The sequence below is a fragment of the Anomaloglossus baeobatrachus genome, chromosome 8 (assembly GCF_048569485.1).
Source record: "Anomaloglossus baeobatrachus isolate aAnoBae1 chromosome 8, aAnoBae1.hap1, whole genome shotgun sequence".
Classification (NCBI taxonomy): domain Eukaryota; kingdom Metazoa; phylum Chordata; class Amphibia; order Anura; family Aromobatidae; genus Anomaloglossus; species Anomaloglossus baeobatrachus.
In genome coordinates, this window is record NC_134360.1 from 237,134,374 (window position 1) to 237,161,682 (window position 27,309).

The 27,309-nt window shown below is 46.0% G+C and overlaps 1 protein-coding gene across 2 annotated transcripts in view; it reads left to right on the plus strand.

Moving 5' to 3' along the window:
* The window catches only part of OMA1 (OMA1 zinc metallopeptidase), a 108,411-nt gene that overhangs the window by 29,437 nt on the left and 51,665 nt on the right, over nucleotides 1–27,309 (plus strand). For both annotated transcript variants that reach the window (XR_012725067.1, XM_075321156.1), the window contains exons 5-7: nucleotides 8,170–8,277; nucleotides 11,607–11,735; nucleotides 13,565–13,639. Coding sequence is in view for 1 of the 2 variants with exons in the window: in XM_075321156.1 (XP_075177271.1) it covers nucleotides 8,170–8,277; nucleotides 11,607–11,735; nucleotides 13,565–13,639 (312 nt within the window). In the remaining variant the exon portion in view is untranslated. The remainder of the gene's footprint in view (nucleotides 1–8,169; nucleotides 8,278–11,606; nucleotides 11,736–13,564; nucleotides 13,640–27,309) is intronic.

Sequence of the window (27,309 nt, forward strand, 5' to 3'; positions counted from 1 at the left end):
TGTTAGTGTATGGGGACTGCCGCGCTGACCGCCGCTGCCATTGTTATCACTGCGGCGCGGCTGGGACTGTTAGTGCGCCGGGGACTTCCGCGCCGACCGCGCTTATACGGCGGCCGCGCTGATAACGCGAGTCCCCGGCTTTTGCGGCCTAGTCTCTTTTTCTTCCCGCCCCCAGCCCTGCCAGTCAGGTGAAGGGCGGGACGCTGTACAGGACGGCAGCACTGAGGGCTGGAGCATGCTTTGCATACTCCACCCCCCTCACTGTGCACAGTGGGGCACCAGTTCCCGCACTTTCTGGGTCACGCCCACGGCTCCCTCCTCTCCTCAGGACGCCGGCAGCCATTCCTGTCAGCTCCCCTGACGCTGCAGAGGGGAGACAAGCTCTGGGGGACCCAGGCAGGGATGCTGGTGGCCACACAACCGCTTTAAGCGGGCGGTAATCAGCACCTGAGGTGCTGGCCCCACAAGTGCAGAAGTGTAATTATAGATTATATGTTTATAGGCTATACTTTACACTGTATGGTGCACGGTGGATTTCTGGCTATATACCCTATTGTGTTGCTCAGAGGAGACAACAGCATGGCACCCACAAGAGGCAGGGGTGCCAAAACACAGGCTTACTATGCTGCCTGCGCCGCATGTACGACCTCGCTACCGGCAGGTTCCACTGACCCTCATTGTGTGCACTGCTCGGCCCCTGTGGCACTTGCTCAGCCGGAGCCTCTGCTAGGGGTGGCCCAGGGGGAACCACCAGCTAACACTGTCCAGGTGACAGGGACGGAGTTTGCAGTTTTTACTGAAAGACTTTCTGAAACTATAGCTAAGATTCTAGAAGCTTTGCAGTTCAGACCGGTATCTCAGACCATGGGCACTGTGGAATCATTGCCCCCTGGTTCCCCTCAGTTGGAACAACAATGTTCCCCCGGGGTGTCTCATAGATCCCAGGGTGAGGTCTCTGACACGGACCGCAGCCCCAGACCGCCTAAGCGAGCTCGCTGGGAAATCCCCTCGACCTCATCACATTGTTCAGGGTCTCAGAAGATGAAGCGGAGGTAGCTGATCAGGATTCTGATCCTGAGGCCGCTCTCAACCTTGATACTCCTGATGGTGACGCCATAGTGAATGATCTTATCGCGTCCATACATCAAATGTTGGATATTTCTCCCTCGGCTCCTCCAGTGGAGGAGTCAGCTTCTCAGCAGGAGAAATTCCGTTTCAGGTTACCCAAGCGTACAACGAGTATGTTTCTGGATCACTCTGACTTCAGAGAGGCAGTCCAGAAACACCGAGCTTGTCCAGATAAGCGTTTTTTCCAAGCGCCTTAAGGATACACGTTATCCCTTCCCCCCGGACGTGGTCTAGGGCGGGACTCAGTGTCCCAAGGTGGATCCTCCAATCTCCAGACTGGCGGCTAGATCCATAGTTGCTGTTGAAGATGGGGCTTCACTCAAGGATGCCACTGACAGACAGATGGAGCTCTGGTTGAAATCCATCTATCAAGCTATCGGCGCGTCTTTTGCTCCAGCATTCGCAGCCGTATGGGCACTCCAAGCTATTGCAGCGGGTCAAGCGCAAATTGACGCACTCACACGTACGTCTGCGCCGCAAGTGGCGTCCATAACTTCTCAAACGTCGGCATTTGCGTCCTACGCTATTAATGCTGTCCTGGACTCTGCGAGCCTACGGCGGTTGCAGCCGACAATTCGGTGGCAATACGCAGAGCCTTGTGGCTACGGGAATGGAAGGCAGATTCGGCTTCCAAAAAGTGCTTAACCGGTTTGCCATTTTCTGGCGACCGTTTGTTTGGTGAGAGGCTGGATGAAATCATCAAACAATCCATGGGAAAGGAAACATCCTTACCCCAGGCCAAACCAAAATTACCCCAACAGAGGAGGGGACAGTCGAGGTTTCGGTCCTTTCGGGGTGCGGGCAGGTCCCAATTCTCCTCGTACAAAAGGCCTCAGAAGGATCAGAGGAACTCCGATCCATGGCGGTCTAAGTCAGAGACATTCTGTCTCACGGTTACAGAATAGAGTTCGGCTCTCGTCCTCCGACTCGATTTTTCAGAACATCTCCGCCTCCCGAGCGGCCGATGCTCTTCTGCAGGCGCTGGGCACTCTGAAGACAGAAGGAGTGGTGGTCCCTGTTCCTCTTCAGCAACAGGGTCACGGTTTTTACTCCATCCTGTTTGTGGTTCCAAAGAAGGACGGGTCTTTCCGTCCTGTCCTGGACCTAAAACTGCTCAACAAACACGTAAAGACCAGGCGGTTCCGGATGGAATCCCTCCACTCCGTCATCGCCTCAATGTCCCAAGGAGATTTCCTTGCATTGATCGATATCAAAGATGCTTATCTCCATGTACCGATTGCTCCAGAGCATCAGCGCTTCCTGCGCTTCGCCATAGGAGACGAACACCTGCAGTTCGTGGCACTGCCGTTCGGCCTGGCGACAGCCCCACGGGTTTTCACCAAGGCCATGGCTGCAGTAGTTGCGGTCCTCCACTCTCAGGGTCACTCGGTGATCCCTTACTTAGACGATCTGCTGGTCAAGGCTCCCTTTCAAGAGGCATGCCAGCACAGCCTCGCCGCGACTCTGGAGACTCTCCAGAGTTTCGGGTGGATCATCAATTTTCCAAAGTCAAATCTGACACCGGCCCAATCGCTGACATATCTTGGCATGGAGTTTCATACCCTTTCAGCGATAGTGAAGCTTCCGCTGAACAAGCAGCGCTCACTGCAGACGGGGGTGCAATCTCTCCTTCAAGGTCAATCACACCCCTTGGGGCGCCTCATGCACTTCCTGGGGAAGATGGTGGCAGCAATGGAGGCAGTCCCGTTCGCGCAGTTTCTCCTGCGTCCTCTTCATTGGGACATCCTACGCAAATGGGACAGGAAGCCGACGTCCCTCGACGGGAACGTCTCCCTCTCTCAGGCAACCAAAGCTTCCCTTCGGTGGTGGCTTCATCCCACTTCATTATCGAAGGGGAAATCCTTCCTACCCCCATCCTGGGCGGTGGTCACGACGGACGCGAGTCTGTCAGGGTGGGGAGCAGTTTTTTCTCCACCACAGGGCTCAGGGTACGTGGACTCGGCAAGAGTTCTCACTTCAGATCAATGCTCTGGAGATCAGGGCAGTGTATCTAGCCCTAAAAGCGTTCCAGCAGTGGCTGGAAGGCAAGCAGATCCGAATTCAGTCGGACAACTCCACAGCGGTGGCTTACATCAACCACCAATGAGGAACACGCAGTCGGCAAGCCTTCCAGGAGGTCCGGCGGATTTTGATGTGGGTGGAAGCCACGGCCTCCACCATCTCCGCAGTTCACATCCCGGGCGTGGAAAACTGGGAAGCAGATTTTCTCAGTCGCCAGGGCATGGACGCAGGGTAATGGTCCCTTTACCCGGACGTGTTTCAGGAGATCTGTTGCCGCTGGGGGATGCCGGACGTCGACCTAATGGCGTCCCGGCACAACAACAAGGTCACGGCATTCATGGCACGTTCTCACGATCACAGAGCTCTGGCGGCAGAAGCCTTAGTTCAGGATTGGTCGCAGTTTCAACTCCCTTATGTGTTTCCTCCGCTGGCACTGTTGCCCAGAGTGTTAAGCAAGATCAGGACCGACTGCTGCCGCGCCATCCTCGTCGCTCCAGACTGGCCGAGGAGGTCGTGGTACCCGGATCGGTGGCATCTCACGGTCGGCCAACCGTGGGCACTACCAGACCGACCAGACTTGCTGTCTCAAGGGCCGCTTTTCCATCTGAATTCTGCGGCCCTCAGCCTGACTGTGTGGCCATTGAGTCCTGGATCTTAGCGTCTTCAGGATTATCTCAAGAGGTCATTGCCACTATGAGACAGGCTAGGAAACCAACGTCCGCCAAGATCTACCACAGGACGTGGAAAATATTCCTGTCATGGTGCTCTGATCAGGGTCTTTCTCCCTGGCCATTTGCCTTACCCACTTTTCTGTCCTTTCTTCAGTCCGGATTGGAAAAGGGTTTGTCGCTAGGCTCCCTTAAGGGACAAGTCTCAACGCTCTCTGTGTTCTTTCAGAAGCGCTTGGCCAGACTTCCACAGGTACGCACGTTCCTGCAGGGGGTTTGTCACATCGTCCCTCCTTACAAACGTCCGTTGGAACCCTGGGATCTGAACAGGGTGCTGATGGTTCTTCAGAAACCACCGTTCGAGCGAATAAGGGATATTTCTCTCGCACGCCTTTCGCAGAAAGTGGTTTTCCTAGTAGCAGTCACTTCACTTCGGAGAGTGTCTGAGCTAGCAGCATTGTCATGCAAAGCCCCTTTCCTGGTGTTTCACCAGGACAAGGTGATTCTGCGCCCGGTTCCGGAATATTTACCTAAGGTGGTATCCCCTTTTCATCTCAATCAGGATATCTCCTTACCTTCTTTTTGCCCTCATCCAGTTCACCAATGTGAAAAGGATTTGCACTTGTTAGATCTGGTGAGAGCACTCAAACTCTACATTTCTCGGACGGCGCCCCTGCGCCGCTCGGATGCACTCTTTGTCCTTGTCGCTGGCCAGCGTAAAGGGTCACAGGCTTCCAAATCAACCCTGGCTCGGTGGATCAAGGAACCAATTCTCGAAGCTTACCGTTCTGCTGGGCTTCCGGTTCCCTCAGGGCTGAAGGCCCATTCTACCAGAGCCGTGGGTGCGTCCTGGGCTTTGAGGCACCAGGCTACGGCTCAACAGGTGTGTCAGGCGGCTACCTGGTCGAGCCTGCACACTTTCACGAAACACTATCAGGTGCATACCTATGCTTCGGCGGATGCCAGCCTAGGTAGGCGAGGCCTTCAGGCGGCGGTTGCCCACCTGTAGGACGGAGCCGTTACGGCTCTATTATGAGGTATTATTTTACCCACCCAGGGACTGCTTTTGGACGTCCCAATTGTCTGGGTCTCCCAATGGAGCGACAAAGAAGAAGGGAATTTTGTTTACTTACCGTAAATTCCTTTTCTTCTAGCTCCAATTGGGAGACCCAGCACCCGCCCCTGTTTTTTTGTGTACACATGTTGTTCATGTTGAATGGTTTCAGTTCTCCGATATTCCTTCGGATTGAATTTACTTTAAACCAGTTTATAATTTTTTTCCTCTTTCTTGCTTTTGCACCAAAACTGAGGAGCCCGTGGGAGCACGGGGGGTGTATACGCAGAAGGGGAGGGGCTTTACACTTTTAGTGTAATACTTTGTGCGGCCTCCGGAGGCATAGCCTATACACCCAATTGTCTGGGTCTCCCAATTGGAGCTAGAAGAAAAGGAATTTACGGTAAGTAAACAAAATTCCCTTCTTTTTTCTTTTTCTCTTAATTCTCCCAAATGAGTCAGTAGAATGTTGAAATCACCAAACGTTGCAGAATAAAACCCATTTTATTGCACAGACCTCCCAATAATAGCAGTATTTGTTTTTCTTTTTCAAAACAAATCTCAAAATGCACTTTTTTTTTATGTTTTATTTAATAATGTTCCAATTTATTATGCACTTCAGAATTTACAAGCATTTTATAAGTTGTAAAGAACTGAAAATGGTCATTTGATGAATTTTCAGCATTAAGAGGTCACAGTTACTGAAATCAGAAGCTTTTTCCTATCAAAACCATCTTATCAGTTTGTGTTACATAGGACCCTTCTGTGATGTCTCCTTCACAGTTCTTATATTCATGGAATTTGTGAGTTTTTGGAGAGTTTCTGGGTGAATTTCTTTGCATGATGTCCATGTCGCTCCAGAGCTGCTGTTTGGATGTGATCGGCCTCCCACTCTTCATAGATCTTTTGCTTGAGGATACGCCAAAGGTTCTCAATAGGTTGGAGGTCAGGGGACGCTGCGGGCCGCACCTTGATTTCTCTCGTTTTATGCCCATTGTTGCCAAAGATTCAGAGGTTTTCCTTGCAACAGAAGTCAGCATGAAGATGATTTTTCTACGGATGGTTCAGTTCCTCTTTTTGTACCATGGAAGAAAGTAATTAGTGAGAAACTCTCTATACTTTGCTGCTGGTATTTTCACACCTTCATAGACCCTAAAAGGGATGCCAGCTCTCTCCCCATGATTCTGGCCTAAACATGACTCTGCCACCTCCTTATTGACATCCCAGCCTTTCTGGGACATGGTGGCCGTCCACCAACCATCCACTACTCCTCCATCAGTCTGGAACATCCAGGGTGGCATGGTGCTAACCTGTAATGAAGACGGTTTTATAACCAGTCTTCATCTATGGATAAACCCACTGCAACCATGCTTGTTAGCACCATTTAGGGGTGGCTGAACAGGAGGTTTATGCACATCTGCAGCCTCTGGAGGATTCTTCACGTTGAGGTTCACAGACTCCAGACGCTTCGGCAGCTTCAAATACCCGTTTGCTACTTTGTAATAGTATTCTAGCAGCTGCTCTCTTAATCCGGTGAATTTGTCTGGAAGAAACCTTCCTCATTATGTGTGACGCCCTGGACTAGCCAGGTAGTCACAGACAGGCCCTTGCACAAACACCCGTCCCCCTAAAAAAGTAACAGCAGCCAACCTAAAACCCTTGGTCACCCCTATCGGGTCTTAACGTTCACGCCAGGGGGCGGAGCCAGGCGGTTGGCCACGCCCACTGAAGAGTTCGGATAGCCCGAGGCGGAAAAAACAGAGCAGATTAGTTTTGGAGGTGAAAGAGAGAGGAGTTGAGAGGAGTAAACATCTGTCAGGGATCTGGGTTGTAGCCTGGACACCCTTTGGCCAGGAGGCAGAAGGTGGTCGCCGCCTGCAGGAGTCGGGAAGACGGCCTGGTGGAACCGTAAGGGACCGGGACAGGGTAGTGTCCCGCCGGTACCGAACCGGGGAACCGACTGGAAACCAGAGCACAGAGGGGGGTACTCAGACCCTGAAACGAGGTCCCGAATCTACCGGACTAAGTTAATTCACTGATTGAGGTCTGGACTAAAGGTCCTTTCCCAACCAAGTCCCGACTGAAGACAACAGCCCAACGAGGGGGATAGAAAGCAACCGCACAGGCAGAGAGATCCCACGGGCCAGCGTCTGTGGGCAAACGGGCTCTCCTGACACACACACAGCCGGGGAGCGGACTCCCGTCGCTGAAGCGCAGGCAGTCCACAGCTACAAAACAAGGTGCAGGAGAAAGGCGGGGACCACCAAACCGGGTGGGGGACCAGACGCAGCCGGCTGCGGGCACCGACCACCATCTTTTTGGTTTACCAGAGACTCCGGTGTATCTGTCAGAGTGAGTACAACTGTACCCTGTACAGACAATGATCACGCTTACGTTTCTGTGAAATATAATAATAATTTTATTCATTTATATAGCGCTATTAATTCCACAGCGGTTTACATACATTGGCAACACTGTCCCCATTGGGGCTCACAATCTAGATTCCCTATCTGTATGTCTTTGGAGTGTGGGAGGAAACCGGAGAACCCGGAGGAAACCCACGCAAACACGGGGAGAACATACAAACTCCTTGCAGATTATATTGTGTGTATGTATATATATATGTATAATATATATTTAAATCCAGGTGCCATGCATTTGTTAAATTCTCTGCTGTTCCAACTGCGCTGCTCTTTTTGGACGCACATCTGAGTTTTTGGACACTGACAGCAGCATCCTTTGTCATAATGATGGAGGGAGGATGGACGACCCTCAGCTGTTTGCACACCTCCTGTTTGTCATATAGGAAATTAGTGTTACATTTGCAAATTTTCCCCATTGACCACCCCCTGTAATTAAAGCCAATTGCATTTATTTTTTATTAAATTATCAACTTTTTATTTTTCTTTCCTCTAAAACTTTACTGTACGTCCAAAAAATGAGGATAGATGAGGTTGGCGTGTTCATCCAAGAACGCCATCAATGAAGCAAGGAGGGAATCGCTCAGAGAATCTTAATTTTTGAAGCAGTGGAGTGGTAAGAGGGTGTAATTAGTTTTTCGGCACAGCCAGGTTACTTCTGAGCTGTTCCACATCCTCAGACACAGATTCCTCGTACAGGTCAAGTCCAAAACAGAATCAGTCGCTGAGAAACAAATCTAGAATTCTGCACTCATTAAATGGAGCCAAAATTTATCAATGGAGGCTGAAAAGTTTGTATCAGAAGCTGTTGTGTTGTGTTCATCACGTGTCTCCATCATATTAATCAGAGTGTGACGCCGTATGGTTTGTCTTCCAGAACGGTCAGGTGTTCGTGTTCACAGGAATGCTGCAGGCAGTGGCCGATGTCGACCAGCTAGCCTTCATCTTGGGGCACGAGCTCGCACACGCCATTCTAGAGCATACAGTAAGTATATCATTGTAAAAGTGACAATATATGCATAATCTCCCAAAGAACGACTGCAGTATTCCTTCTTACAGTACTATAATACTGCCCCTATATACAGAAATATAACTACTATAATACTGCCCCTATGTACAAGAATATAACTACTATAATACTGCCCCTATGTACAAGAATATAACTACTATAATACTGCCCCTATGTACAAGAATATAACTACTATAATACTGCCCCTATATACAGAAATATAACTACTATAATACTGCCCCTATGTACAAGAATATAACTACTATAATACTGCCCCTATTTACAAGAATATAACTACTATAATACTGCCCCTATGTACAAGAATATAACTACTATAATACTGCTCTCTATGTACAAGAATATAACTACTATAATTCTGCCACTATGTACAAGAATATAACTACTATAATACTGCCCCTATGTACAAGAATATAACTACTATAATACTGTCCCTATGTACAAGAATATAACTACTATAATACTGTCCCTATGTACAGGAATATAACTACTATAATACTGCCCCTATGTACTAGAATATAACTACTATAATACTGCCACTATGTACAAGAATATAACTACTATAATACTGCCCCTATGTACAAGAATATAACTACTATAATACTGCCCCCTATGTACAAGAATATAACTACTATAATACTGCTCCCTATGTACAAGAATATAACTACTATAATACTGCCCCTATGTAAAAGAATATAACTACTATAATACTGCTCCTATGTACAAGAATATATCTACTATAATACTGCCCCTATGTACAAGAATATAACTGCTATAATACTGCCCCTATGTACAAGAATATAACTGCTATAATACTGCCCCTATGTACAAGAATATAACTACTATAATACTGCTCCTATGTACAAGAATATATCTACTATAATACTGCCCCTATGTACAAGAATATAACTGCTATAATACTGCCCCTATGTACAAGAATATATCTACTATAATACTGCCCCTATATACAAGAATATAACCACTATAATACTGCTCCTATGTACAAGAATATAACTACTATAATACTGCCCCTATGTACAAGAATATAACTACTATAATACTGCCCCCTATGTACAAGAATATAACTACTATAATACTGCTCCCTATGTACAAGAATATAACTACTATAATACTGCCCCTATGTAAAAGAATATAACTACTATAATACTGCTCCTATGTACAAGAATATATCTACTATAATACTGCCCCTATGTACAAGAATATAACTGCTATAATACTGCCCCTATGTACAAGAATATAACTGCTATAATACTGCCCCTATGTACAAGAATATAACTACTATAATACTGCTCCTATGTACAAGAATATATCTACTATAATACTGCCCCTATGTACAAGAATATAACTGCTATAATACTGCCCCTATGTACAAGAATATATCTACTATAATACTGCCCCTATATACAAGAATATAACCACTATAATACTGCTCCTATGTACAAGAATATAACTACTATAATACTGCTCCTATGTACAAGAATATAACTACTATAATACTGCTCCTATGTACAAGAATATAACTACTATAATACTGCTGTTATGTACAAGAATATAACTACTATAATACTGCTGTTATGTACAAGAATATAACTAGTATAATACTGCTCCTATGTACAAGAATATAACTGCTATGATACTGCTCTGCTCCTTTCTGTTATAAAATGAATATTTTCCTTCCACTTATAATAGGATATGTCAACAATTTTTGACTTTGCTGTAAAATGAGCTGCAAGAAAAGGCAAAATAAACCATTATTGATGTATCCAGAATAAGAGTTTCTTAATTCTCTTCATCATTTGGAGCTTGGTTTCTGATCTGTGTTGTGGGTGGGGGAGGGGGATGGTATTGGCTGCAGTTTGCTGCATTTTTCTAGTCTTGAAATTCTTACTTCGGCAGTGACTATAAAACCGTAATTGGATCATTTTATAGTAATGATATATCTTCTCGCTGTCCAGTGCAGGCAAGTGCTGAATTATGAACGCTGCTCCAGATCAATACTTGTGAATTCCTCTTTTAGATATGAAAAGCTGAGCTGGGTCTGTGAATTTCCGGGTGTCTGCCTGAAGGGAGTCAAGTGTGGGGGAGGGGGCAGTCATGTGCTGGGGCTCACTTTGGATATCTTGGTGCCTGTAGGTGTCTAGCTCCACTGCCATATGCCATGCAGAAGCTTGGGAAAGCTGAGTAACTGAATCTGTTGGAAAAAAAAATAGGAGCACAACAGTTTTTAAACTCTACTAGCAGTTGAATGCAGCTCTTGGGTATAATACAGAGTGTAACTCAGGATCACTAATTTATGTACACAGTGAGTGCAGCTCTGGAGTATAATACAGAGTGTAACTCAGGATCAGTAATGTATGTACACAGTGAATGCACCAGCAGAATAGTGAGTGCAGCTCTGGAATATAATACAGGGTGTAACTCAGGATCAGTACAGGATCAGTAATGTAATGTATGTACACAGTGACTGCACCAGCAGAATAGTGAATGCAGCTCTTGGGTATAATACAGAGTGTAACTCAGGATCACTAATTTATGTACACAGTGAGTGCAGCTCTGGAGTATAATACAGAGTGTAACTCAGGATCAGTAATGTATGTACACAGTGAATGCACCAGCAGAATAGTGAGTGCAGCTCTGGAATATAATACAGGGTGTAACTCAGGATCAGTACAGGATCAGTAATGTAATGTATGTACACAGTGACTGCACCAGCAGAATAGTGAGTGCAGCTCTGGAGTATAATACAGGATGTAACTCGGGATCAGTACAGGATCAGTAATGTAATGTATGTGCACAGTGACTTAACCAGCAGAATAGTGAGTGCAGCTCTGGAGTATAATACAGGATGTAACTCAGGATCAGTACAGGATCAGTAATGTAATGTATGTACACAGTGACTGCACCAGCAGAATAGTGAGTGCAGCTCTGGAGTATAATACAGGATGTTACTCAGGATCAGTACAGGATCAGTAATGTAATATATATACACAGTGACTGCACCAGCAGAATAGTGAGTGCAGCTCTAGAGTATAATACAGGATGTAACTCGGGATCAGTACAGGATAAGTAATGTATGTACACAGTGACTGCACCAGCAGAATAGTGAGTGCAGCTCTGGGGTACATTACATCCTTCGATATTCTGTGTTGATTATATTTATATCTAGAGCCTGATTTTATGGTATTTAAACCCTGAATATTCACATTATATTCTATATACTCTGCTCTTGCTCTATATCACTAACCTCTCTCGTGTGATTGTTGCAGGCGGAGAAGGCCAGTGTCAGCCATTTCCTGGACTTCCTCTTCCTCCTGTCGTTAGTCATGATTTGGGCTATCTGCCCTATGGACAGCCTTGCCATTATCGGTCAGTGGATTCAGTCCAGACTGCGAGAGGTGAGGGCAAGACTTTAGGAGCTAGGACTAGAATCTTTTGCTTTACCTCTGTATATGGTATTGGGGATACATTAGAGGGGGAGTGAATTCTACCAATTAATTATTTTGTGTTTTATTAATATGTTTGAAATGTTTTTCATTTTGAAACAGAAAAATGTCACCTGCCCCTAATTTGTATGGGACGTTATGTACTATCTAGTAGTTCAGTCCTTTTGGCCACTAGAGGGGGCAGCGTGTCTGCTCCGTGCATCCAGCTCCTCCGCAGGGTATCCTGCTAATCGCAGCATTGGCTGCTGCTTTCTATAAAGGATTACTACATTCATTGTTCGGAATAATTTTTTTCTTGCACCTCTGATTTGTGAAGAATTAGATGACATTTAATTAAATGAATCATAGAATTTCCCTTATATATTTTTTGGGGGCTCCTAAGATTAAGATTTTTTGATACAGACATTACAAGTGTTTTGGCATTTACATGACCCCACAGATTTTCAACATTTCTGCTTATTGTCATTAAAGCCTAAAATCCATCCTCCCCAAATTCTCGTAGAGTCATTGTAAAAAAAAAAAAGGGCTGTGGGCTTCACTGATACATTGTAACACACTATCAGCAGAGAATGGAAATTTGCGCTGCTGATCTGTTTGACTGTTGGCTATGTGCAGAAAAAAAAATACCGTATTTTTCGCTTTATAAGACGCACTTTTGTTCCCCCAAATTTTGGGGGAAAGTAGGGGGTGTGTCTTATAAACCGAATATACGGATTATATACTGCAGGGTCCAGGGAAGGTGGGGGCCGCTCTGGAGCGGTGCTGGGGGCTGCTGGGGGGGGCTGGTTGGGGCAGGTGAAGCTGCGGGAGGGAGCCTTTGATCTCCTGCTCCCGCTCATATAACATGCACAGCCGCTGTCCATCACTGTGGTGCTGAAACCGCACCGAGGCGATGGGCTGGGGGAGCTGCACATATTATATCTGCCTGTGCTTACCTTTGATGGCACATGCACCCCTGTGTTAGATATGGCCCCCATGCTGCTGCCCATAGTAAAATAAAAAAACCTCTTTTATTTACCCCCTCCAGCGTGTCTCCCCGGTCTCCCTCCTGGTGATGTGATCATGCACGCAGAGATTTCACTCTGCTGTGCCGATCACATGACCGGGACCGTGAACCAGGAAATGCAGGCAGGAGGCCGGAGCTCAACCCTAAGGAGGGGGACACAAGGGAGCACAATTCTGGAGAAGGTAAGGAAAGAGTTTATTTTACCAAAAACAGCAGCATGGGGGCGATATCTAACACAGGGTGATGTGTGCCAGCCACAGGGGGCAGTGTGTGCCAGCCACAGGGGGCCGTGTGTGCTAGCCACAGGGGGCCGTGTGTGCCAGCCACAGGGGGCCGTGTGTGCTAGCCACAGGGGGCAGTGTGTGCCAGCCATAGGGGCCGTGTGCCAGCCACAGGGGGCCATGTGCCAGCAATAGGGGACATGTTGCATCACTGGGGGACGTGTGCCAGCACAAGGGGGCTATATTCAATATAAGGTGGCCATATCCAGATTAAGGGGGCTAATTTTAAGATGGGGGGGCTTTGAGGGACATATACTCTATATGATTTGTTAGACGGACACTGGCATTATAATACGGACCCCATTTATTAAAAAAAAAATTCTCTATTCCTTCACCAAATTTGGGGGTGCGTCTTATATTCCGGTGCGTCTTATAAAGCGAAAAATACGGTATATTTACAAATATCACCAAAAGTCTTAAAGTTACAAAGTATCATTCATGATACAAAACTGAAAAACACAAATACCGCAACTTCTCACACTTCTCTGTTCTAGTATCTGTTCCTGAGGCCGTACAGCCGCACTCTGGAGGCAGAAGCTGATAAAGTGGGACTGGAGCTTGTAGCAAAGGTAAGTAACCCATCCGAGGTAGAGACATTATAATGTATGCAGCTCTCCTGCTTGTACCTATATAAAACTGCAGAGAACCACACAACAAGTCCTCAGATTATATTGGTGAAGGGGCAGTATTATAGTAGTTATATTTTTGTACATAGAGGGCAGTATTATAGTAGTTATATTCTTGTATATAGGGGGCAGTATTATAGTAGTTATATTCTTGTATATAGGGGGCAGTATTATAGTAGTTATATTCTTGTACATAGGAGCAGTATTATAGTAGTTATATTCTTGTACATAGGGGGCAGTATTATAGTAGTTATATTCTTGTACATAGGGGCAGTATTATAGTAGTTATATTCTTGTACATAGGGGGCAGTATTATAGTAGTTATATTTTTGTACATAGGAGCAGTATTATAGTAGTTATATTCTTGTATATAGGGGCAGTATTATAGTAGTTATATTCTTGTACATAGGAGCAGTATTATAGTAGTTATATTCTTGTATATAGGGGCATTATTATAGTAGTTATATTCTTGCACATAGGGGCACTATTATAGTAGTTATAGTCTTGTACATAGGGGCAGTATTATAGTAGTTATATTTTTGCACATAGGGGGCAGTATTATAGTAGTTATATTTTTGCACATAGGGGGCAGTATTATAGTAGTTATATTTTTGCACATAGGGGGCAGTATTATAGTAGTTATATTTTTGCACAGAGGGGGCAGTATTATAGTAGTTATATTTTTGCACAGAGGGGGCAGTATTATAGTAGTTATATTTTTGCACAGAGGGGGCAGTATTATAGTAGTTATATTCCTGTACATAGGGGGCAGTATTATAGTAGTTATATTCTTGTACATAGGGGCAGTATTATAGTAGTTATATTCTTGTACATAGGGGCAGTATTATAGTAGTTATATTTTTGCACATAGGGGGCAGTATTATAGTAGTTATATTTTTGCACATGGGGGCAGTATTATAGTAGTTATATTTTTGCACATAGGGGGCAGTGTATTATTATTTATATTTTTACTTGAAGTTGCAGTGTATGAATGTGATATATATAATAATAATACACTTTGCAGTGCTGCTGTTAGTCGGGACACCAGACAGGGAGGCCGGTGGCAGCGCTCCGATCCTTTCGGTGAATTAGCCGCCTGTACACAATGACGGGCAGCGCCTGCATGATAATTTGTTCGCTCGACAGCTCGTCTGCCTGGGATGATGATGTACAAACTGCTGTGGAGTAACCTCCTTTGTCTGGAAGCTTGTACACATGCAAATATCTCCTCCGCTTTGAATAACAGATTTCATTCCCACGAGCTTCCTCCCGTGTTATCATCTCATGCACTGCATGCTTGGAAGTCGGCCTCGGAAATGTCAAGTCGCGAGGTGGCTGTGTACAGGATTCACATTTATGGTGATGCTTTGATGTAATCGCTGCCACTAGATGCAATTCACTCAAAGAGAAGCCGTGAACAATCACACGACCCTCGCAGAATTATTAGTAGCTGGATTCCTTTTACATCAGCTACATTTATACAGCATTAATTAGATGATAATTGTGGAAGAGTTTATAACTTAATAAATACATCATCAGAACAAATCTCTCATTCCCCTGATTTTTTTCTTCTATTTTGTCGTAATAGGTAAATAGGGGACTCACTTATTTACACTTGAGTTCAACAGGTATCTGTATACATCTGTATGTAGTGAGCTCCCTCTAGTGGTGGCTGTATACATCTGAATGTAGTGAGCTCCTCTAGTGGTGGCTGTATAAATCTGTATGTAGTGAGCTCTCTCTAGTGGTGGCTGTATAAATCTGTATGTAGTGAGCTCCCCCTAGTGGTGACTGTATAAATCTGTATGTAGTGAGCTCCCTCTAGTGGTAGATGTATAAATCTGTATGTAGTGAGCTCTCTTTAGTGGTGGCTGTATAAATCTGTATGTAGTGAGCTCCCCCTAGTGGTAGCTGTATAAATCTGTATGTAGTAAGCTCCCCCTAGTGGTGACTGTATAAATCTGTATGTAGTGAGCTCCCTCTAGTGGTGGCTGTATAAATCTGTATGTAGTGAGCTCTCTCTAGTGATGGCTATATAAATCTGTATGTAGTGAGCTCCTCTAGTGGTGGCTGTATAAATCTGTATGTAGTGAGCTCCCCCTAGTGGTGGCTGTATAAATCTGTATGTAGTGAGCTCCCTCTAGTGGTGGCTGTATAAATCTGTATGTAGTGAGTTCCCTCTAGTGGTGGCTGTATAAATCTGTATGTAGTGAGCTCCCCCTAGTGGTGGCTGTATATATCTGTATGTAGTGAGCTCCCCCTAGTGGTGGCTGTATAAATCTGTATGTAGTGAGCTCCTCTAGTGGTGGCTGTATAAATCTGTATGTAGTGAGCTCTCTCTAGTGGTGACTGTATAAATCTGTATGTAGTGAGCTCCCTCTAGTGGTGGCTGTATAAATCTGTATGTAGTGAGCTCCCCCTAGTGGTGGCTGTATATATCTGTATGTAGTGAGCTCCCCCTAGTGGTGGCTGTATAAATCTGTATGTAGTGAGCTCCTCTAGTGGTGGCTGTATAAACCTGTATGTAGTGAGCTCCCCCTAGTGGTGGTTGTATAAATCTGTATGTAGTGAGCTCCCTCTAGTGGTGGCTGTATAAATCTGTATGTAGTGAGCTCCCTCTAGTGGTGGCTGTATAAATCTGTATGTAGTGAGCTCCCCCTAGTGGTGGTTGTATAAATCTGTATGTAGTGAGCTCCCTCTAGTGGTGGCTGTATAAATCTGTATGTAGTGAGCTCCCCCTAGTGATGGCTGTATAAATCTGTATGTAGTGAGCTCCCCCTAGTGGTGACTGCATATATCGGTATGTAGTGAGCTCCCTCTAGTAGTGGCTGTATAAATCTGTATGTAGTGAGCTCCCTCTAGTGGTGGCTGTATAAATCTGTATGTAGTGATCTCCCTCTAGTGGTGGCTGTATAAATCTGTATGTAGTGAGCTCCCTCTAGTGGTGACTGTATAAATCTGTATGTAGTGAGCTCCTCTAGTGATGGCTGTATAAATCTGTATGTAGTGAGCTCCCCCTAGTGATGGCTGTATAAATCTGTATGTAGTGAGCTCCCTCTAGTGGTGGCTGTATAAATCTGTATGTAGTGAGCTCCCTCTAGTGGTGGCTGTATAAATCTGTATGTAGTGAGCTCCCTCTAGTGGTGGCTGTATAAATCTGTATGTAGTGAGCTCCCTCTAGTGGTAGCTGTATAAATCTGTATGTAGTGAGCTACCTCTAGTGGTAAATGTATAAATCTGTATGTAGTGAGCTCCCCTGTAGTGATGGATGTATATGTATAATATGGCAGATCTTGTAGGGTGCTTGTGGTATATGGCAGGTCTTGCATGGTGTTCCTGGTACGTGGTGGATCTTGTAGGGTGTTCCTGGTATATGTCTGTTCTTGCAGTGTGTTATCAATATATGGCAGGACTTGTGGGCTGTTTCCGGTATATGGTGGGTTTTGTAGGGTGTTCATGCTATATGGCGGATCTTGTAGGGTGTTTCTGCTTTATGGCGGGTCTTACATGGTATTCCCAGTATATGGCAGGTCTTGTAGGGTGTTCCCGGTATACACAGATAGCCACTGGGTAAATTTCAAACATCAGAACAATATAGCAACAATTCCAAGGCAGCAATTCTCTTGATGCAAAGAAAAATTAAATTACAATTAACTTTTAATAAATCCACTAAAAGTGGTTAAAAATCCACAGACAGACAACACTTAAAGTAGGTTTGGCCCCTCCTGTCAATTCAGGGGATATCTGTGAACCAAAACTAAAGTTGAATTTCAACTGCAATAATACATTGGACTTATCTCACCAAAATCATAGGTGCCATTTTCCATTAAAGTCCGCTGATAATAATAAATTGGATTTGTCTCACCAAACTTGTACAGGTGCCACTCTTCATTGAAGGTAATGGGGTCCAAATCATTCCATAATGGAGCCCTTTAAGAAAACGAATATACCTTCCGACGCGTTTCGTTCGTTCAGAAAAAACTCTTCAGGGGAGTCATAAATACGGTAAATCCATCTCAGGTCTCATTCAACATGGACCTGTTACCAATCAGCCTAGACTCTTCAAGGAGTCATAAATACGGCGAAACCAATCCTAGTCCCATAACATATGGACCTAACGCCTGAATGACACGCACGCTCTATCGCTCTATAATTGTTGCTATATTGTTCTGATGTTTGAAATTTACCCAGTGGCTATCTGTGTATACCGGGAACACCCTACAAGACCTGCCATATACTGGGAATACCATGTAAGACCCGCCATAAAGCAGAAACACCCTACGAGATCCGCCATATAGCATGAACACCCTACAAAACCTGATTGGTAACAGGTTCATGTTGAATGAGACCTGAGATGGATTTACCGTATTTATGACTCCCCTGAAGAGTTTTTTCTGAACGAACGAAACGCGTCGGAAGGTATATTCGTTTTCTTAAAGGGCTCCATTATGGAATGATTTGGACCCCATTACCTTCAATGAAGAGTGGCACCTGTACAAGTTTGGTGAGACAAATCCAATTTATTATTATCAGCGGACTTTAATGGAAAATGGCACCTATGATTTTGGTGAGATAAGTCCAATGTATTATTGCGGTTGAAATTCAACTTTAGTTTTGGTTCACACATATCCCCTGAATTGACAGGAGGGGCCAAAGCTACTTTAAGTGTTGTCTGTCTGTGGTTTTTTAACCACTTTTAGTGGATTTATTAAAAGTTAATTTTTAATTTAATTTTTCTTTGCATCAAGAGAATTGCTGCCTTGGAATTGTTGCTATATTGTTCCCGGTATACAGCAGGTCTTGGGGGGGTGTTCCCGGTATATGACGGGTCTTGGGGGGTGTTCCCGGTATATGACGGGTCTTGGGGGGTGTTTCTGGTATATGGCGGGTCTTGGGGGGTGTTGCCAGTATACGGTGGGTCTTCCCGGTATATGGCGGGTCTTGGGGGGTGTTCCCGGTATAGGACGGGTCTTGGGGGCTGTTCCTGATATATGTCGGGTCTTGGGGGATGTTCTCAATATACAGTGGATCTTGGGCTTGTTCCCGGTATATGGCAGGCCTTGTAGGGTGTTCCTACTATCTATCTATATCTATATATATTATATATATATTACTTCCTACAGAACAGTGTAAATATAAAGCGTCCTTGAATCTGAAAACCATTAATTTTCTGCTGTTGATGGATCTGTTTTTGTAATTACTCCTCTCTACTTGTTGCTGAGCCTATAATGTTGCTCTGCAGTATATACCGTATACATTGGCTGTGATTTTGCTTCTTAACTTTCAGCTGAGCTTTTCTAGCTATTCCTGCCAGGATTACATTGCAGGTCATCATAATAATGGCCAAATCAGTCTTGAGAGCGAGAACCACTTTTATGAGGCTGTAATGTGCTCAGTTTGGTTGGCACCTCCTTTTTTTTTTTTTTGTCCACTCAGCAGGGGGCGACAGTGAGCATCATCATCCGTGGTCCAGAGGCTATGAGATCAGTACTGGAGTGTGATGCTGGGAGTTGTAGTCCAGCCCTTTGATCTCTGTCTCTTCCCTTTTGTACGACACTGGAATAGTTGATGTCATTTTCCCAGTCGGCCGGGTTGCAGAATAAGGACTCCGGTGCTTTAGAGGCCTCAGGGGAGTGCGGCGGGCGTCTGCCGTCCTCTGAATTTGCGCTCGCTGTCACTGCTGCTCTCGGTTCGGCTCCCATCCACCTGCGCCGTCTGCGCAGCCGAGTGATCTGTATATGACCTACTTCTCTCAGTCGCTCCAGAAATCAATTTTAAAAGTCACATCTTTATCCCAATTTCCCGAGCTGTGTCTGCAGGTTGCAATTAACCTTCTTTTTTATTTTTTAATTTTTTATTTTTTTTTCTAGAATTTTAGAAATGTTTACGTTCTTTTTCATTAACCTGAATCAATAGGAAAATCCTTCAGTTAATTTTCATTAATATTATAGCTACTTTCCTTCCAGACTTTACTGACTGTTATACAAACGTTCTGTTCATGAACTAGGAGGCTCAGGATGAACATTAGTATAGATTGTTATTGTTTTCTTTTTCCTTTCCCCTATTGTATAAACTTGTGCCGCCACATGATATATCTCCCCTGCTGCCCCAGCCGGTTGGCATTGTCTCATGTGGTACAATAATGAGCCCCACGTGCTCCGCTGGGCATCTAAAGGCTCCGTGCCCTTCGGTATTATTGTTATAGGTGTTTTTAAAAAACAAGATTTATAACAAAGTGTCGCCAGATCCCTTTATATTAAACACGCTCTCATCCCCTTTTGGCGCCTCCGGAGCTGTCCCTTTAAATCTCGCCGTTGCTGTGATAATGGACCGGTCGGCGTTCTGTCATCCTGATATCCTATAGTTTATACATCACTCTGGAGTATGATGTTCTTTTTTTTTTTTTTTTTTTAAGGGTGTTTAGTGCGGCACTACGTGACAATGTATCAGTGTAATGTGCTGGACTGTCGCAGTAAATCATGGCTGCCGTCCGCGCGGTGGTTCCTGAAAACGTCGCCATTTCTCCTGCCGCTCGTCACGTTTCACAAAGACACTGAAAGGTCAGGTGGTGACGGCTGTCACTCCGCACGGCGGCCGCCTTGTCATCCTTACAGCACAGCTTTTATTATTTATTTTTGGCTTTTTTATTAAAACTGGAAAAGCTGAGTGACGCCTCGAGATGATATTTAAAGAGGAGTTCCTACTTCTCATCTTCTGTAATAATTAGTGATGGGCAGACTCGCAGATAACCGGGATTAAAAAAAACAAAAAAAATAATACTATTTCAGGCCCGGACTTGATCCTGGATATCTGGCTGGATGCCGGTCCCCATATAAGTCTATGGGGACCAGAATCCGGCGCTTGGGATTGGAGCTTCTACTTCCGGGGCCGCTCATTATCCCTCATGCATATGCATTTATTCCCCGCCCACCATCAGTCCACGCATCTCTGATTGGTTGCAGTCAGACACGCCCCCACCCTGTATGATACCATGTCTGACTGCTTTCAACCAGACGCGCTGTGTGTGCGGCTCTATTGCCATACAAATAAATAAAATTGGTGTAGGGTCCCCCCATATTATGATACCCAGCACAGATCAAGCATACACCTACAGGCTGCAGCTCTCGATCAGCTCACAGCAGGCGGTCATGTTCTGTGCTCATGCGCTGTCACTTCAGATGTAGCAGAGCTGGAATCGTCATGGGACTTCATATGGATTACGTCAGACCTGGGTGTTTTGGGGATTAATAAATTGGAGAAATGGGGTGATTTTATTGTATTTTACTTCAACTAAAAAATTTTTTTCCACTGTTTGTGTTTATTTCTTTTCACTTACAGATTAGTAATGCGGGTGTCTCAGATACCTCCCAGGACTACTCTAGGGCTTCATGGCAGCTGTGATCTTTTATGAACCCCTTTTTACCCCAATTGCCATCGCACCAGGGCAATCTGGATGAGCTGAGTAAAGTTCTGGGATTTTGCATCTGATGGGGGGGTGGGGGATCGCACACTGTTTTTTTTGTTTTTGTTGTTTTTTTTTGTTATTTATTTAAATAATTTTTTAAAAAGCCACATGCGGCTCCTCTTAATTTGATACACAGCCAACATAAGTGCATGGCTGGGGGCTGCAGCCTGTAGCCATATGCTTTATCTATGCTGGACATTATAATATGGGGGGACGCTACGCCAATTTTTTTATTTATTTTTACACCAATCTAGACACGCAGACCGCACCTGTAGTTGGAAGCAGTCAGTCGCACTGTCACAGAGTGGGGGCACGATCTGACTGCAACCAATAAGAGACGGCGGGACTGCCGGTGAGCGGGGAAGCAGGGCATATGCATAAGGGATAATGAGCGGCCCCAGAATTAGAGTGACCGGCCTGAAAGCAGTTACAGCCTCGCGGAGACCAGTAAGTATGAAGCACAATGCTTGCTTTATTCTTATTTTCCTTCTTTTTTTTCTTTGATTTTTTTTTGTTTTTTTATTCCCCGGGTGACCTGATCCAAATCATTACCCGGAGTTCCCTGAGAACTCCAGGTTGGGGCTCAGGTTCTTTTGAACCCTCGTGGATCCGGACTTTTATAGCCTGGGTATGCCAATCACTAGTAATAATGCAAAATTGCAAATGTCGCTTTATGATTGAACTCAAGGACCCCCCCGCCAAGGTGAAGGGACCACAGTGCTAAGTTTTCTTTTTCTTTCTCTGAAGAGCACCTGCTTATCCAAGTGAATGGTGCTGGCGGTATTCACACAGACGGTCTGGAGCGCTGCTGTGCACAGAAAACATGGAGATCAATTAGAAATCTGCAGAGCTGCTCTTCTATTTTGCTGCAGAGGTGCTCTTCTGCTATTTTGCTGCAGAGCTGCTCTTCTATTTTGCTGCAGAGCTGCTATTCTTCTATTTTGCTGCAGAGCTGCTCCTCTTCTAATTTGCTGCAGAGCTGCTCTTCTATTTTGCTGCACAGCTCCTCTTCTTTTATTTAGCTGCAGAGCTCCTCTTCTTCTATTTAGCTGCAGAGCTGCTCTTCTTTTATTTAGCTGCAGAGCTCCTCTTCTTCTATTTAGCTGCAGAGCTCCTCTTCTTCTATTTAGCTGCAGAGCTCTTCTTCTATTTAGCTGCAGAGCTCTTCTTCTATTTAGCTGCAGAGCTCCTCTTCTTTTATTTAGCTACAGAGCTCTTCTTCTATTTAGCTGCAAAGCTCTTCTACTATTTTGCTGCAGAGCTTCTCTTCTATTCTGCTGCAGAACTTCTCTTCTATTTTGCTGCAGAGCTGCTCTTCTTCTATTTAGCTGCAGAGCTGTTTTTTTTTCTTTTTAGCTGCAGAGCTGCTCTTCTATTTAGCTGCAGCGCTCCTCTTCTTCTACTTTGCTGCAGAGCTGCTCTTTTGCTATTTAGCTGCAGAGCTGCTCTTCTTCTATTTAGCTGCAGAGCTGCTCTTCTTCTATTTAGCTGCAGAGCTGCTCTTCTTCTATTTAGCTGCAGAGCTGCTCTTCTTCTATTTTGCTGCAGAGCTCCTCTTCTATTTTGCTGCAGAGCTGCTCTTCTTCTATTTAGCTGCAGCGCTCCTCTTCTTCTATTTAGCTGCAGAGCTCTTCTTCTATTTAGCTGCAGAGCTCCTCTTCTTTTATTTAGCTGCAGAGCTCTTCTTCTATTTAGCTGCAGAGCTCTTCTTCTATTTTGCTGCAGAGCTGCTCTTTTGCTATTTAGTTGCAGAGCTGCTCTTCTATTTTGCTGCAGAGCTGTTTTTTTTTTCTATTTAGCTGCAGAGCTGCTCTTCTTCTATTTAGCTGCAGAGCTGCTCTTTTGCTATTTAGCTGCAGAGCTCTTCTTCTATTTTGCTGCAGAGGTGCTCTTCTGCTATTTTGCTGCAGAGCTGCTCTTCTATTTTGCTGCAGAGCTGCTATTCTTCTATTTTGCTGCAGAGCTGCTCCTCTTATAATTTGCTGCAGAGCTGCTCTTCTATTTTGCTGCACAGCTCCTCTTCTTTTATTTAGCTGCAGAGCTCCTCTTCTTCTATTTAGCTGCAGAGCTGCTCTTCTTTTATTTAGCTGCAGAGCTCCTCTTCTTCTATTTAGCTGCAGAGCTCCTCTTCTTCTATTTAGCTGCAGAGCTCTTCTTCTATTTAGCTGCAGAGCTCTTCTTCTATTTAGCTGCAGAGCTCCTCTTCTTTTATTTAGCTACAGAGCTCTTCTTCTATTTAGCTGCAAAGCTCTTCTACTATTTTGCTGCAGAGCTTCTCTTCTATTCTGCTGCAGAACTTCTCTTCTATTTTGCTGCAGAGCTGCTCTTCTTCTATTTAGCTGCAGAGCTGTTTTTTTTTCTTTTTAGCTGCAGAGCTGCTCTTCTATTTAGCTGCAGAGCTGCTCTTCTATTTAGCTGCAGCGCTCCTCTTCTTCTACTTAGCTTCAGAGCTGCTCTTTTGCTATTTAGCTGCAGAGCTGCTCTTCTTCTATTTAGCTGCAGAGCTGCTCTTCTTCTATTTAGCTGCAGAGCTGCTCTTCTTCTATTTTGCTGCAGAGCTCCTCTTCTATTTTGCTGCAGAGCTGCTCTTCTTCTATTTAGCTGCAGCGCTCCTCTTCTTCTATTTAGCTGCAGAGCTCTTCTTCTATTTAGCTGCAGAGCTCCTCTTCTTTTATTTAGCTGCAGAGCTCTTCTTCTATTTAGCTGCAGAGCTCTTCTTCTATTTTGCTGCAGAGCTGCTCTTTTGCTATTTAGCTGCAGAGCTGCTCTTCTATTTTGCTGCAGAGCTGTTTTTTTTTTCTATTTAGCTGCAGAGCTGCTCTTCTTCTATTTAGCTGCAGAGCTGCTCTTTTGCTATTTAGCTGCAGAGCTCTTCTTCTATTTAGCTGCAGAGCTCTTCTTCTATTTTGCTGCAGAGCTGCTCTTTTGCTATTTAGCTGCAGAGCTGCTCTTCTATTTTGCTGCAGAGCTGTTTTTTTTTTCTATTTAGCTGCAGAGCTGCTCTTCTTCTATTTAGCTGCAGAGCTGCTCTTTTGCTATTTAGCTGCAGAGCTCTTCTTCTATTTTGCTGCAGAGCTCTTCTTCTGTTTTGCTGCAGAGCTGCTCTTTCTTCGGCGCTCCATTGGGAGACCCAGACGATTGGGTGTATAGCTACTGCCTCCGGAGGCCACACAAAGTATTACACTAAAAAGTGTAAGGCCCCTCCCCTTCTGGCTATACACCCCCCGTGGGATCACGGGCTGCTCAGTTTTCAAGCTTTGTGCGAAGGAGGTCAGACATCCACGCATAGCTCCACTGTTTAGTCAGCAGTAGCTGCTGACTATGTCGGATGGAAGAAAAGAGGGCCCATAACAGGGCCCCCAGCATGCTCCCTTCTCACCCCACTCTTGTCGGCGGTGTTTGTTAAGGTTGAGGTACCCATTGCGGGTACGGAGGCTGGAGCCCACATGCTGCTTTCCTTCCCTATCCCCCTGAGGGCTCTGAGGGAAGTGGGATCTTACCGGCCTCCAGGCTCTGAGGCCGGGCTCCATCCACAGACCCGGAGATCCTGCTGGAATGGAGCGGAGTATCGTCAGGGACAAGGCCCTGCAACGTTAAGGTACTCTGTGTCCCCGTATGGATCACACGCAGACACACCGCAGCATTGCTGGGTGTGTTAGTGCGCCGGGGACAACAGCGCTGCGCGCTGGGGCTATTACTCACAACAGCTCGGCTGTGTGAGTTTATGTATGGGGAACGGCCGCGCCGGCCGCCGCTGGCTGTTTTACACTGCGGCGCGGCTGGGACTTGTGGTGCGCCGGGGACTTCCGCGCTGGCCGTGCTTTTACGACGGCAGCGCTTATAAATCGAGTCCCCGGCTTTTGCGGCCTAGTTTCGTTTCGTTCCCGCCCCCAGGCCTGACAGTCAGGGTAGGGGCGGGACGCTGTGCAATACATCAGCGCCGGGGTCTGGAGTCTACTTTACATGCTCCAGCCCCCTCACTGGCAACAGTGGGACGCCAGTTTCCCGCTCTTGGCTGGGGCACGCCCACGGCACGCCCCTCTTCACAAGACGCCGGCAGCCATTCCTGCAGGCAGTCTGCGCTGGAGAAGGGAGCAAACGCTGGGGGACCCAGACAAGGGATGCGGCGACCGCACAACCGTTTTTAAAAGGGCGGTAAGCAGCACCTAGGTGCTGACCCCACTAGTGCCACAGCGTTTTTGTCTGCACATTATGCTTGTACCTATGTTTGCACTGTACGGTCGCTTATTGGCAACCCCCCCTAGATTGCTCTGAGGCAACAGCACAGGCTTTCTATGCGGCTTGTACCGCATGTGAGGCAGATCTACCGGCAGTCTCCGCTGATCCCCATTGTGTGTAATGTTCGGTTACTGCCAGGGACAGCCACCTGTGAACACTGTCCAAGTGATGGGGACAAAGTTTGCAATTTTTGCTGATAAAATGTTTGTGACTATGACCAAACTTTTAGAAACTTTGCAGTCCAGACCGATGACTCAGACATAGGCACTTTCCACTGACCCCCATTGGGTAGAGTCTCTGCTAGTGGTGGCCCAGAGAGCCACCTGTGTATACTGTCCAGGTGACGGGGACAGAGTTGGCAGTTTTTTGCTGATCAGATGCCTGTGACTGTGACCAAATCCTAGAAACTTTGCAGTCCAGGCCGGTGACTCAGACCATGGGCACTGTTGAATCAATGCTCCCCGGTCCCCCTCAGTTGGAACTAATCCGTGCTCCAAGGAGGTCCCATACATCCCAAGCTGAAGGCACTGTCACGGACGACAGACCTAGACAGCCTAAGCGAGCTCGCGGGGAGAGACCCTCGACTTCACACGCTGGTCAGGGTCTCAGCGAGAGGATTCTCTGTATGATGAGGCGGAGGTAGCTGATCAGGACTCTAATCCTGAGACCGCTCTCAATCTGGATGCTCCTGATGGTGACGCTATGGTGACTGTTCTCATAGCGTCCATCAATAGACTGTTGGATATTTCTCCCTCAGCCCCTCCAGTGGAGGAGTCAGCTTACAGGAGAAATTCCATTTCAGGTATCCCAGGCGTAAATTGAGTACGTTTTTGGGCCACTCTGACTTCAGAGAAGCAGTCTAGAAACACCATGTTTATCCAGACAAGCGTTTCTCCAAACGTCTTAAGGACACACGTTATCTCTTTCCCCCTGACGTGGTCAAGTACTGGACCCAGTGTCCAAAGGTGGATCCCCCAATCTCCAGGCTTGCGGCTAGATCCATAGTTGCAGTGGAAGATGGGACTTCACGTGAAAGTGCCAGACAGATGGACCTCTGTTGATATCTGTCTAGGAAGCTATCGGCGCGTCGTTTGCTCCGACATCCGCAGCCGTATAGACACTCCAAGCTATTTCAGCTGGTCTTGCGCAGGTGGACACTGTCACACGTACATCTGTGCCGCAAGTGGCGTCCTTAACCTCGCATATGCCTGCATTTGCGACTTACGCTATTAATGCTGTCCTGGACTCTACGAGCCGTACGTCAGTGGCGTCCGCCAGCTCCGTAAGTTTACGCAGAGCCTTGTGGTTAAGCGAATGGAAGGCAGATTCTGCTTCCAAAAAAGTGCTTAACCAGTTTGCCATTATCTGGTGACCGACTGTTTGGTGAACGATTGGATGAAATCATTAAACAGTCCAGGGGTAAGGACTCTTCCTTACCCCAGCCCAGATCAAACAAACCCCAACAGAGAAAGGGACAGTCGACGTTTCGGTCCTTTCAAGGCGCGGGCAGGTCCCAATTTTCCTCGTCCAAAAGGACTCAAATGGATCAGAGGGGCTCAGATTCCTGGCGGGCTCAATCACGCCCAAAGATGGTAGCCGGAGGAACCGCTACCAAGGTGGTTTCCTCATGACTTTCAGCCTTCTCTCTCCGCAGCCTCGGTCGGTGGCAGACTCTCCCCCTTTGGCGACATTTGACTGCCACAGGTCAAAGACCGGTGGGTGAGAGACATTTGTCTCACGGGTACAGGATAGAGTTCAGTTTCTCGTCCTCCGGCTCGATTCTTCAGAACTTCCCCACCTCCCGACCGTGCCGATGCTCTTCTGCAAGGGTGCTCCCTAAGGGCAGAAGGAGTGGTACTCCCTGTTCCAGGAACAAGGTCACGGTTTTTACTCCACTCTGTTTGTGGTG